Source organism: Tiliqua scincoides, chromosome 1, assembly GCF_035046505.1.
Source record: "Tiliqua scincoides isolate rTilSci1 chromosome 1, rTilSci1.hap2, whole genome shotgun sequence".
Classification (NCBI taxonomy): Eukaryota; Metazoa; Chordata; class Lepidosauria; order Squamata; family Scincidae; genus Tiliqua; species Tiliqua scincoides.
In genome coordinates, this window is record NC_089821.1 from 156,193,695 (window position 1) to 156,208,092 (window position 14,398).

At 44.9% G+C, this 14,398-nt stretch overlaps 1 protein-coding gene across 1 annotated transcript; it reads left to right on the forward strand.

Annotated features, from left to right (window-relative positions):
- The first annotated feature begins 75 nt into the window (after window positions 1-75).
- RDH14 (retinol dehydrogenase 14) lies at window positions 76-7,069 on the forward strand. The gene is made up of 2 exons (XM_066611845.1): window positions 76-477; window positions 4,266-7,069. Exons 1-2 carry the CDS (start codon window positions 97-99, stop codon window positions 4,881-4,883), a joined length of 999 nt encoding a protein of 332 aa, XP_066467942.1. The 5' UTR covers window positions 76-96; the 3' UTR covers window positions 4,884-7,069.
- The last annotated feature ends 7,329 nt before the right edge of the window (window positions 7,070-14,398 follow it).

A 14,398-nucleotide genomic window follows, 5' to 3' on the forward strand; every position in this document is an offset into this window, starting at 1 on the left:
TGCCTTCAGCTGTACGAAGTCATGACTTGTAACTCCGGGTTAAACTTCGGTCGGCCTCCTCGCTCTCGTGCGTATTCTCGGCCGGAGCACTGGGCGATGGCCGCCACGGCGGTCGTGCTGGCCGCAGCTCTGGGCGGAGGGCTCCTTCTCCTCGCCCGGCGCTTCTGGGCGGCGGCAGCGAAGGCGACGCAGAGCGCGGCCGCCGCCGCCGGCCTGATGGAGGGCAAGACGGTGATCATCACCGGGGCCAACAGCGGCCTGGGCCGGGCGACCGCAGCCGAGCTGCTACGGCAACACGCGAGGGTCATAATGGCCTGCCGGGACCGCGTCCGCGCCGAGGAGGCGGCGCGCGAGCTCCGGGCCGAGCTGGGCTTGTGCTCGCGGGGTGGGGGCGAGTGCCGCGGGGAGCTGCTGGTGCGCGAGCTCGACCTGGCCTCGCTCCGCTCCGTGCGCAGCTTCTGCCAGCAGGTGCTGCAGGTAAAGCCCGCGGGGTGCAAGGCGCTCGCGCAGGGAGGGGACCGGCCGTGGGGGAGGACAGGCAGTGCCGCTGGGTCAGGTGGCTGCAAGCCTCCCACACCTTCCTGGGAAGAAGGCCCGTTGACTACAGTGGGGCTGCCTTCTGAGTAGACACGCACAACCTGGGCTCCGAGGCTGCCACCCTCTCCACACCTCCCTGGGAGGAAGCCCCACTGACTAAATGGGGCTTCCTTCTGAGTAGGCAGGCACAGGCCTGGGCTCTGAGGCTGCCACCCTTTCCACACTTCCCTGGGAGGAAGCCCCACTCTGAGAGTGGAGAAGGAACTTTGGCACCAGGCAGGTCTTCCTGCAGTTGCAGGCAGAAAAGGCTCAAAAACAGGTGGCAGGGAGCTGAATAGTGGGAAGACTTAAGAAGCAGGGGGAGAGAATGGACTTGGAATGCTTTGGCTCTTTCAAAATGAAGGGACTGGAGTACATTAAACTGTAGTGATTTGTTGTTTGCATGTTGGTTTCAGAAACAGTGAGTCATGTTGCATTCTTTGCATTAAGAGCCCCTCTGTTATGTAAACGGCCACTCTGCTGCAGGCTATGGGAGATGCGATTGCCTCATTAAGAGCCTGTTTATTGTGCTTTGATCACATCATACATGTGGTCCATCATTAAGCGAACAGTTGTTAAGCAGCACAGGTCTGTACAAAACTGCCTGATACTGAGTCAGATCAATGGTCCTTTTAGCTCAGTATTTCCATCACTGATTGCAGCTGATCTCTGGGGTTTGATAGGAATGTTTCCAATTGGGCACTTCCTGCTTGCAAAGCAGGTGTTTATTGAATGAAGGCCCCTCCCCTACAGCTGTTCTCTCACTTGTTTTTGTGTAATTCAGAAGGGTATGCAATATATATATAATGCAAACTTTTATTCCAAAATATTATAATACTGGTAGTGTTGTTGTTGTTGTTATTATTATTATTATTATTATTATTATTATTATTTAATACCAGTATTATTATTATAAAGGTTTACTATTATGTATATATGGGCTTCCCTGTGTACACAAAACCACACTTTCTATTTCATGTTCATTTGAGAGGTGGGTAAGCAGGCCTGCAATTTCTTGCATACAGTAAACCCCACTGGACACAATGGGAGGAATTTTTGTGGAAACATGACTCTAATATTTCCTCACTTCACTGCTTGTTCTGTTCTCTCTGCCAGTTATGCTGATTAGAATCTGCACTGCACCCAACCATGAATGAGAAACAGTAGGGTGGGGTGGAAGGAAGCGGTTTTGCCAGTCTAAGCCACCACAGCTAGGTGAGCTGAACGGCATTACTGGAGCAACTGATTATTTTTTATGTATGCATCCTTTTTTTGCAATAAGGGGTATGTCAGTTCCCCTGGAAAAAGTGCTCCTGTGTGGGAAATTGGTGTGCAACCCATGTATAAAAAAAATAGCATTGCAAGTTCACATGTTGATAAGCTAACATTGGCTATAATGGTCTAGCACAGTGTTTCTCAAACTGTGGGTCAGGTCAGGACCCACTAGGTGGGTTGTGAGCCAGTTTCAGATGAAATATTCATTTCAATATTTTATTTTCAATATTTTAGACTTGATGCTGCCGTGGTATGTGACTGCATTTGGGGAAATGTTACACACCTGTACTTTTAATAGGCAACTATCTATATGCTTTTAACAATGATAGTCAATGGAACTTACTCCATGGTAAGTCTAGGTAGGATTGCAGCCTAGGATTGTTAAAACTCTTCCTATTTGATGATGTAACTTCTGGTCATGACATCTCTTCTGGTGGGTCCTGACTGATTCTCTTTCTAAAAAGTGAGTCCCAGTGCTAAAAGCTTGAGAACCAGTGGCCTGGCATCATCACACCATGTGCATGTGCACATAGCAGCTGCCATGCATGAGTGTATCCATGCAGGTTGTAGCTCCTACTGTTGTATATGTAGAATTTTGATAACAAAATCATAATTTTTTCCTCTTCTCACAGGTCTTTGGTGCCTCATGGCATCTGTGAGGAGAGGAGAGGTACTGTCTAAGCTTTATAAAGAGGCAACAGCAAATGGAGGTAGCAGTGATTATTGTTGCTTGTTGGCCACTCTTCACAAAATAGTTGAAGCTTCTCTTAAAAGGACATGAGTTTGGGATAGAAGCTGGGTGGGTGAGGGTGAGAGAACTTCATATCAGTCCACCTGGGCAAAATGGCATGTAGCAATATCATCCAGGCCAGATCTCCTTACCTTCCTGTGTCCCATCTCCCCAAGTAACCATTAACGTCAAAACAGAATAAAACCATGATTCTGACTGATTTGTGAAGACACACTCATGGGTCTGTCTCACTTGTTATTGCCTTGAAACATTCCTGGAAAGAAATTCATTTTTGGAGGAGCCACAGATGATTTCAAAGGATCCAGTTAAAAGGTTTCCAGATCAATATTCCAAACATAATAGAAATTGTGGATTGCAGGTCATGTTCTGTGGAGCTGTGGTATAGTGGAATTGGAAGCATCCATTATATATAATGGAGAGTGTGTAGATCTGCAATAGTGGACATGACAGTCCTGGCATGTTGCCTGTAGATAGCTAAGCAATCTGAATAAATAGCTTGTGTTTTAGCAACTGGAGTGCTCTATATTTATTGCTATTAAAAGTGAGGAGAGTTAATTTTGGATAGAGTCTGGGTATGTTGTTTGGGGGTATTTCTGCTAGTTAATACATCAGTTTTCATATTTATTGATAACATATTTATTGCACACTTACTTCAACCTGCTCAGAGCAGTTCCCTTTTTTTATTGCAACAATCCTGTGAAGTAGATTAGACTAAGACTTGACAGTACAGTCTTCTCAGATGTAAGTCTCAGTGACTTCAGGGCGTTAATGCTGCAGTTTTCAAACTCTCCAGGAGTTTGGAAACTGCAGTAAGTGCTTGCAAGGGAGGGGAAGGAGGCAGTGGGGGTGGGGGAAGGCAGTGATGTGATCCCCAGGATCGCGTCACTCAGAGGGCTGCAGGGACTGGGATGCACTCACCAGTCCCTGCAGCAGCCTTCCCGGGGTGCGGGGAGCCCTGCGCAAGCATCTGCAAGGCTCTCCAATGTTCTAAAAGTGAAAGTGGCGCAATCACGCTCCACTTCAGCAAAACCGGAAGTGCATCCCAGTCCCTGCAGCTCCCTAGATGACATGATCCTGGGGATCGTGTCGCTGCCTCCTTGCTGCCCCCACCCCTTAAGGGGGCAGAGGCCAGGGTCTTCAGGCTGGGGCTTCGCAACCCAGGATATACAGGATTGCAGCCTTGATGACATATAGTCACCCACTGGGTTTCATGGCTGAAATGAGATTTGAACCTTGAGACTTCCAATTCTTATTCCACTGATCCCTAGTCTCTGTGTTGTGTTGGTTCTTAGCTTATAGGAATACATTTTTTCCCAAATGGGCACAACTGTTGTGCTTGCACATTTGTACATACATACCTATATACCCTATATCTTCATCAACACCAGCCTGATTGGAGCCTCTGTGGATGAAGAGTGAAGTGGGAACATGACCTTCATTTGTTATGGTGTTTTTGCTTTCCCAAGGACTGCCTAATCTGTAGAAACCCCCCCCCCCCACACACACACACACACACACACGAGACCAGATCAGAAGCGTTGCAGACATTGGCAGGAGTAAAATGAAAATAATGAATTTCTCTGTTTCCACTGTAAGAGATCAGTTTTTTAAAGTATAATTTTGATATAATATTCTTATCTTTTTTTCTCTCCTGTTTGCAAAGGAAGAGTCCAGGTTGGATGTCCTGATCAACAACGCAGGGATATTCCAGTGTCCATACATGAAGACAGAGGATGGTTTTGAGATGCAATTTGGGGTCAACCATTTAGGTCACTTCTTGCTCACAAACCTCCTCCTGGGACTTCTCAAAAACTCTGCACCCAGCAGGATTGTAGTGGTTTCCTCCAAGCTGTACAAATATGGCGAGATCAACTTTGACGACTTGAACAGCGAGCTGAATTACAACAAAAGCTTTGCCTATAGTCGAAGTAAGCTGGCGAACATACTGTTCACCAGGGAACTAGCCCGTCGCCTAGAAAATACAGGGGTCACTGTCAATGTCCTGCATCCTGGTATTGTCAGAACAAACCTAGGCAGACACATACATATTCCTTTACTTGCCAAGCCCCTCTTCAATTTGGTCTCTTGGGCTTTCTTCAAATCCCCCTTGGAAGGAGCCCAGACTTCCATTTATCTGGCTTCCTCTCCTGAAGTAGAGGGTGTATCTGGGAAATATTTTGGAGATTGCAAGGAGGAAGAACTTCTACCTAAGGCTATGGATGACTTGATTGGAAGGAAGCTGTGGGATATCAGTGAAGTGATGGTGGGGCTATTAAAATAAATGCCATGGGGAAACTCTGCATAAAGGAAGAGTGAATGGAGATCTTTATGATACTCCATTACCTGCATCCGTGATCTTGCCCTATTGAGATGCATGAAGTTCAGGTTATGTTGTGTTTCTGGTTGGGATACACAGTATCAACCAGTGCAAGATCTAGATTCTTTTCTTAGTCTTAAAGAAAGTATTCTTGGTATGGAATAAATGTAATATTTAAGAAAAATAATAGGGGTTTAAGAAAGTTTTCAGTATATTTCTAGATTGAGAAAGATTTTGCTTCTCTGGAAAAAAGAATGGAAAGATGTCTGCTTTCTTATATATGTGCTGATAGTTCAGTGCTTCATATCTGAATTAGCTGTGCATGACACTGTACTTGAAATGTGGCTGCTTTGTTTGTCTCAGGTATATCCTAGCCCGAAGAATACCAATTATCTGAGAGAGAAACTGCTGGTGAATGCCTCAGCCAATATGTTATTACTGCTTTTTTGTGCAAACTCAATGAAATTCACAGTTAGAGAACCTGCCCAGTGATGCCCATTCTGTGCTGGTTTTCTAGATCTTTCTTGGACAGCGCTGGATCTAGGAAATGATTGAGGAATTAAATTCTGCTGGTCTCAATCAAATATGAGTGTGCTTAACGATGTGCTGGATTGCATCTTTAATACTTGTCTGCTCAAAAGTGTTTCTGGCAGTTGTTTGCTCATGACAACCTCTCAAAGCAATTGGTACTATTGAGGTCCATTTTTTTTTCCTTTCAGCTTCTTATTGAGGCATTCTTCATTGGCCAGGCAGCATTTTTCAGAAACACTGTCTCAACCACGGGTAACTAGACTACAACTTGTGAGTGACATTTGGCCTACCAACTTATTTAGACCAACCTGCCAAACCCAGTGGCATTGTAATTATGGGTGGTCCCCCCCTCACTCTGTTCTCCCCCGCCTCTGCCTACCACCACACTCCTTCCTGTTGGATTAAATAACTGTTGGGCTGTGTTGCTCTCTCTGAGAGCCCGGCCAAGAGGGTCTGAGAGTGTTCATAGCCCCATAGCTGCAAATATTTGTTCTCCTATTATGAACATCCTCACAGTAATGTACAAAATATATATATTTTCTGTCACTGACACACTCAGCCCCTCCTTAGAGTAAGAGACCCTGACAGCTGAAAGTTTCTGGGAAGTTTCTTGGCCTAAACCAGGGGTGACCAACCTTTCAACTTTAGAGCAATTTTAGGGCTTGTCTCACAGATGACAAGCTGCACCGGCTGAAAATTCCCTCCTCTTGTTAAAGGTCTAGGAGCCCTAAAGTTGAAAGGTCGGCCACCCCTGGCCTAAACCTTCAGATTTATTGTACAGTGAAGATAAGACTCATTACTTTGGAAGTGCTTACTAAATCCTGATTTGCAAAAGCCTTTCTGTGCATGTCAAGTTTGCATACATTCAGTAACGAAACTGCTTTCTAGAACCAGTGGGGCATGACGTGACACACTTGCATCTTAGGCCTTGATTTTCTTGGATGTGATGTCTTCAGAGTAAGAACTTTGAGTGGCATATAAAATATGAGTTGGGTATCACATTAAACTAGAAGTCCTAATGCACTTAATCACAAGTGTCAGTGAGGTGAGATGTACATGAATTAAGTATGCATACTCTACAGTCCATAAATCACCTAAAGCTGTCACATCTAATACAGTAATTCCAGACGATTCCATTAAAGCAATTTTAAGTGGTCCTTGGATTGTGTCTTAAACTGGCATAGTTCTATTTGACAGTTTAGTGCTGTTAAATAGTTCACAATTAGCCCACTGATCCTGAGCATGCTTTATGGAATTTAGTGTCATAACATTTCTTGGATTAGGGTGTAACGTGGTCCCTGCCCTTCAGACTACAGCCTAAGTCTTCCTGAATCATTGAACTGACGCACTTCCATCTCTATTGGTATAGTACTGTTCAGTAGCACAGTCTTGAATTTTATACATACATATCCAGACACTTGCACATTCACACACACACACACCACCTCCAGAATGTGTCTAAACTAGTCTTGTGTTACATCGGCTAGAACATGCCATAGATTCTCTGCTGTGCAGAGTTAATGTTTCACAATTTTTAGTTTTGGTTCTAATGACATCAATGTGCCTCATTTTGTTCTTAAAGAAAGATATATCCTAAATAAAAAATATATCAAAAGTTATGCGAGGACATTGTTACTGTGTTTCCTTAATTAAAGTGAGATGGTGCTATAGATATCATCTGCATCAATGAAACAGGAAGTATTGGAATGAAAGAGAAAAGCAATTACCTTTCAAGAAAGGTGAGGTAGTTTGAGCAAGTGAATGCTGTGAAAGCCCACCAGGCTTTTTTCAGCCAAGGTGGAAAGGCTAGTGCTGGTACTTCTGAGAGCATCTGTAGTATCTGTGTTCCAGCACAAATAGGCATAAGGCCATTTTGAACTCAGTGGGACTATTCCTGCATAAACTGCATAGGACTGCAGACATGGGCACAATCCTAACCAGGTCTACTCAGAAGTAAGTCCTGTTTTGTTCAATGGGTCTTACTCCCAGGAAAGTGTGGTTAGGATTGCAGCATAAAGCTTCCAGACTTAAAAATACTTAGGCTTAAGTCCTATAACACAGGAAAGTAGCCCCATTGACTACAGTTAGGCTTACTTCTGAGTAGACATGCATAGAATCGTCCTGTTAACAGGGAGCAAGACCTTTTGAACTGGGAGATCAACTGCTGTGGAGCCCTGCTTAAGACTCTGCTGTCAATGTCCTTACACTCTACAGTAGCAATTTTCAACCTTTTTAATCTCATGGCACACTGACAAGGCACACCATCAGGTTTTTGACGATTGACATGCTGCCAATGGGGTGCTCACATCCCCCATAGGCCCTACTAATAAATGTCCTGATATCAAATTTCTGTAGCACACCTGTAGACCAGTCACAGCACACCAATGTGCCACAGCACAGTGGTTGAATATGGCTGCTCTACAGGCTAAACCAGGGGTGTCAAACATAAGGCCCAGGAGCTGGATGCGGCCTGTGGAAGATTTTTATCCAGCCCTCAGGCTCTCAGCTGCTGAGCAGTGCTGAGGTGTTACTGCTGAAAGGGCAGCATGCACAAAAATTGGGCTCTCCCAATCTTGAAATACGATAAAGATTTGAGTGTTTTTTCTTCTGTCATTTGTGGCTAATGAATTCCTAAGTGAGAAAAAGTGGTTATTATTGGTTATGACCTGTTTAATGACATTACTTCCTGCCTAGCAACATCATTTCCGGCCCTCAGCAGACATCATGAATGCAGTTCGGCCCTTGGTATGAAACGTTTTTGACACCCCTGGTCTAAACAGATTTATTTTGAAACAGCTTTTTGACATTTACCTGTAAATCAATGTATTTTGTAAACTTCTCTCCCTCCTTTCCAGCTCATAGGATTGCAGAAAGATTATTGGCATGTAGCTTCTCTTGTGCCCAGGTACAGGGGTATATCAATTGTCTTTGTGGTGTGCCTGTACTTACAAAAGTACTCCTACTCCTCTGAGTAACACGTAACTGGGGTGTATGTATGTGTTCCTAAATAGGTCACTGATGTGTTTTTGATGTAAAATCACATGCTCTGAAAACCTGAAGCTTTTGAGGGCCTTGTTTTGAAGATATAGTTACTATAAAGAACGAAAGCTTGCAGGTGTACCAATTTTCATATATTGTTGCTCCTGAAAAATCAACTGCTGCATCATAGTTTGTGGGTGGTATTGTATATCGCCAAGGTCTTCCAATGGCAAGACTACACATCTCATAAGTAAGAGGAGGATTGTAAACTAGGTGAGGGTTTGCTGTATTGTTTATTCTCTGCTCAAGTATGCTCTGGTCTCCTTCACTCTTGGAATCATCTTAAAGCTCAGTTCTATCATCTGCTGGCCCATGCGATACAATGCTGTCTCTGTTGCATCCCATAGGCCAGCGCAGAGAGGTAAGTAAAGAAATTTTTTACTTCCCTCGTCCATCACTTCCTGGTCCCCAAACAACCTAACAGATCTACACCAGCTATTTTGCTGGTTTCAAGGAGCCATGTCAGGCCTTGGTGGCTCTGGATCTCATGGATGCACTGTTGCCAGGATCTGCCTCATCCCAGCCGGATCCTCACTGTCACCACTTTTCCTGCTCCGACAGCTGGTCTACATCCCCTCACTGCCGGTGCAGGTTTATTGGCTGTCAAGCTGTTGGTGGCTAGCCACAGAATGGTGGAGCTGTGGCTGTGCTAGTGGTCTGCAAGCTAAGCTAGTAGACCTCGTGCTCCACTAGTGTAGCTTACGGATATGATTCAGGCCATTAATCTCTTCCTGACCTGCATCAATTGATACCATTGGCTGCTCTGATGTCCCAGTGGAACTTTGCATACTGTAGCATAATGACTATATGTGCCACTGGTTTCTTGAATCAGAACAGGGTGTCTGTCATATAGTGTTATGTAGCTGAAAGGGAAGGAGGACTTTAATTTGGATTATGAGGTACATAAGCAATATTTTAAAAATAAAAAAGCAAGCATCACCAGTCCCTCAATGCTATTGAGTGACCTAAAGGTGCAATTTGGAGCCATTTGATGGCAAGGCATACACTTGGCTGTGCTTGTGTGTGTGTGTGTGTGTGTTGCAGTCATTCTATGGAAATAAGTCTTGAAATAATAGGATTTGCTTCTAAGCAATGAGCTTAAGACGCAGGGTGTCAGGAAATGAGTTGATTTCCCAGTTGAACTACCTTGATGGCTTTTCATTGCAAGTGATGGAAAAGAAATAAACACATTCCAAAATTCCATTTGAAAAGTGTTTCAAATAAGTTGAAATTATAATCTTAGCTTGTTCCCTGCTTTCCATATAAACCTTTTTAAAAAAAAAAAAAGAAGCTGATCTTGCAGCCATTCTTCACATGGCAAAACAGTCCAGAAGACTTTAGCGGAATATTATTTCTGAGAATGGAGCTGTTTGCTAGAGCAGAAAATGGTCTCATTCCATCCCCTGCTGCCAGTAACCCCCAACACTTTTGTGTTAGCTATGACTGGCTGAATATCTAAGAATTTTCATGAATAGTGAATAGGTTCCAAATATCCTAAACAGCACCCAGAAACAAAATGGCTGTTAATGATCCTTCTTCAGAAGGTAAGCACAGTAGCTGTGTTCTAAGTCCAGCAAGTGTCATATTCCAGTTGAAAAGAATCATTTCTTAAATAGCTGCATTCGGTGCTGAAGGCTGCAATATTAAACCCACTTTCTCTTAATAAGTGTGCTTAAGATTGGGCTGTAAAAGTGACTGGCACTGTGCTGAAAGTGGCTTTGAAAGTGAAATTGGAAAGAAGAGAGAAAACACAGGAGTTGTAGAGTTTATAGCCTAGTCCTGCGGTTTTCAAGCTCGCAGGGAGTTTGAATCCCGCAGAAAGTCTTTGCGATCCCCAGGATTGTACCACTCAGGGGGGCTGCAGGAGCTTGGTACACTTGCCCAAGCCCCCTGCAGCCCCCCAGGGGTGCAGGGAGCCCTGCGCAACCTTCAGCAGGGCTACCCAGGTCAGGGAAGGTGACAGCGGAGTGATCGCACCCCGCTCCGCTAAACCGGAAGTGGTGCGTGATTGCCCCACTCTCACTTTCCCTGACCCAAGGACCCCTGCAGGCACTCGCACCTGGCTCCCCACAGCCAGGGACGGCTGCTGCAGGGACTGGAGGGTGCACCCCAGTCCCTGCAGCCCGGTCAAAAGGGGAAGTGGGGTGATCGCGCACCACTTCTGGTTTAACAGAGCAGGGCGCGATAGCTCCGCTGTCACCTTCCCTGACCCAGGGAGCCCTGCTGAAGGTCGCTCAGGGATCCCTGCACCCCTGAGGGGCTGCAGGGGACTTGGGCAAGTGCACCAAGCCCTGCAGCCCCCCTGAGCAGCGCAATTCTGGGGATCGCGCCACTGCCTCCTCCCTGCCTCCTGGCTGCCCCTGCCCCTTAAGGGGAAAGGGACCAGGACCCTCAGGCTGGGATGTCATGATGCCCCAGTTTGAATACCACTGGCCTAGTCCCTGACCATAAGTCTGGTAGGCATTCTATAAAACTTACAGCCCAATTCTATGCATATCTACTCAGAAGTAAGTCCCATTGTGTCCAAGGGGGCTTGCTCTGAGGAAAGAGGGTATAGGATTGCTGCCTTATGCCCAGGCTGCCAGATGTCTACCCAAGATTTTTCCCTCCCTTTCGGCATCCCCTAACAGGATTTGAGGAGAAAACCTGCACCCCTTAAAGTTCCTATGGGACTTCTGGTCAGGGTCTGTATTACTAATGCTGAGCTGGATCACTGAAATATTTGGCTTCCAAGAGGCAGCCCAAATCCAAATCAAGCCACTAAAGAGATATCACTGCTTGTTACCATATCAAACCTTTTTCTTAGTTTATTTTTTTTTTCAAATGCTATGCCTGAGGGAGGTAGCTAGAACCAAAGCAGAACCAGCCTCCTTATCAAAGCTCCTGAAATAAGCAATATACCTCAGTATGCTCTCCAAGAAACATCAGGCTTCACACTTTGATATCAGCTTTACTATTATTAAAAGTGATAATAATAAAAAGAAGCATATAACGAACACTTTTTAAAAAAAAAAAATTTTTTTAAGCCGTTATTTTTCCAGCCTTCCTTTTGTGTTGCAAAGTGAAGGAAAAAATCCTTGAGAGATCACCTTTGAGCCTTTGTGAAAAAGCTCGTTGGCACTAAGCAATCAAAATGATGGGGGCCAGATACGTTAAGGAGACACTCTATTAGGCGGGAGCCCCATTGGGCTAAACTAACTATTATGAATTCAGTGCCTGAAGTATTACAAATGTGCCCCATTAGTGCAATCCGCCATCTGGCTAGGCTCACTGCATAGGAAGCCAGCCCAGTCCACGTCTTCAGATACAGCTTACTATTTTAGAAGTACTGGCAGCCGCTGTTGGCGCTTCAACCCCCAAAATGGAACTATCAGTAAATTTCATAATCAAGGCTACAATTCAGGAACGCAGATGAGTCAGAATATGAGGCAAAGCTAAGGGAACAATGAGACATGCCAAGCAAGGTCCTGTTGATTCCCTCAAAGTGGTGGGAAAGTGATCGAAATGGCAGAAGGGGCAAAATGCTCTCCTTGCCCATGATCTTGCACCCCAAACTGCTTTCCTTTTAGCTACCTTTCTCCTGGCAAGGGTTACTTCCAATCATGCAGCCCCATCAGGAGAAAAAAAGCATTTAAAAAATTGTGGGAGGAAGTGGAGTTTGGGAAGAAGGGAAAGCACTGGTGGTGGGAAGACTCAGCTCTCTTTCTTCCCACCCATGCCCTGCTTTAACTCACGCACCCCACAGCATTGTCAGGCTTCAGCAACAGACAGAATTCTGCCCATGGCCCCTGCTACCATCTTGTTTGGTTTGGCCATCAGTCAAGCCAAGTGTGGGGACAAATATTTGCTTGAGTCATAGACCATCTGTCATAAACGTCTATATTCTTATATGGGAGCAAGCTTAAACTCAATTGCACCAGTCTGTGCCACTGCACAGTTTGGGGAGGTAGGGAATGCAAATTTGATTCAGAGCAGCTAGGACTGGCCAAACTGGTTCAGCCACTCTCAAGAGGATAGGCTAGAGTGGCCAGGTAGCTGGCATACCTCCAATCAAAGGGATCTTTGATGTCATTACAGTTGAATGATAGAACTGCCAAGAAGATAGAAATCAACACTTGTCCCAAGAACTTCACTCCATGAGCTTCCCAGGAGAAACCCCTGGATGGATGCAAGTGTAAAGAGTTGGTGAGCTCTGCACCCAGGTAAAATCAGATAAGAAACTCCTAGGGAGAAAGCTGTAAAGATTTTATGTTTATGTAGAGGTTGTCTTCTCTAAGCTGTGTGTAGCAGACCTCTTCAAACCTCACAGCAGCTTCTCTGAGTTAAAAAGCAAGCCTGAGATTCTGCAGTGCTTCAGTACCATCTGCTGACAGCCAGTACTATTGTAGGCATTAACCCTTTTTCTGCCAAATTCAATATTCTTTTTTCCCTGTTCATTTGATTTTGTTATCGCCATTTGCTTTTATTAGATTTTTAATAAACAGTTTAACCTTGCATCTGCCTGGGTCCTGGTACAGGAAGCACAGTGGAATGTCACATCTCCTTACTCTGCAGGCACTACAGTGAGAGTGATTTTTATAGAGAGCCCATAAAGGGTCAGGTTCGGTATTGTTCTAGGATGGGGGTTCTGTTCAAGGAGCCCCTCTGGCTAGCTTGGTATCCTAGACTGATGGCAGCAGATTCAGGGCACAATCCTAACCAGGTCTATTCAGAAGTAAGTCCTATTTTGTTCAGTGGAGTTTACTCTCAGGAAAGTGTGGTTAGGATTGCAGCCTCAATCTACCAAGGCAATCTTCCTCAACAAGCTCCAGCTCCCGTTTGGAGAGAGAAAAGAGCAAGAAGAGAGTGAAGTGCTAACCACTATGCACTACTGTCCTGAATCAGTGTGCAGTCACTGACAGCCCCCTTACTTGATCCTGACACTTGCTACAGTGAACAATCCCACAAAAACCTTTCACATGGCTGCCCAATATGGTGCCTGCTACAACAGAATGGCAGGCATAAATAGCATGATACTGATGCAGGGATTATGGTCCCATGTGTAACCATGCACCTTGCTCAGCTGGAGTGGAGCCCAACTGTGCTGTTCCTCTACACTGTTAGATGCTAAGGAGTGGTTTCTAGTGCATTATTTTCTAGTGCATCCCTCAAGTGGAGTCACTAGTCATGCTAGTTCTGGTTAGACATACAACATATGCATCATTAGTCCTCAGAGCAAACATCTCCAAGTTCAATGCTTTATTTCAACATAGGAGTGACTGGAAATGTTTTCTTGTATAGGAGAAAGTATAGGAATGCACTTCATGTGAGGATGCACTCAAGGACATAATCTGAGTGAAGAAAACATCTGAGCCTGGGGACCTTGGTCACTGATCATCAAGCCTGCATCCATTTGATGCATAGTAATTCCAAGAATTTTGTGTCTTGGTCACTTAACAGTGTGAAAGAATGTTTGACAGAAGGCTGGGAACTCTGATACAGTATATCAAAGCTATGTACAAAGTGGACGTGTTACCATAAGAAAAGGTGCCTTGGTGCTAAAGTTCAGTAGACCCTCTTTAGCTGCATTCTTTCAAAAAGCACCAAGAAATGTAGCTATGAATTTGAAATTGGTGATTCTGCAGTTCACATTTTTTCTTCAATTTTGAGTTGCTGTGTCTTTCATTAAACACACACACACACACACACACACACACACACACACACACACACTAAAATTAATACTTGGAACATTCCAAGAACAAAATTTTCATGCACATGTAATGTTTCAAAGGGATTTCAACAATTCCTATAAAAAGCTAGGCATCTGGTTTTGGGCTGCCTGTACTGTGCATCTTCTGTTGGCTTCCCAACCCCTTTCCTTCCAGCTCCGTGACCCCACCCCCTACCAGTGTTCTCCTCCTTCCTGG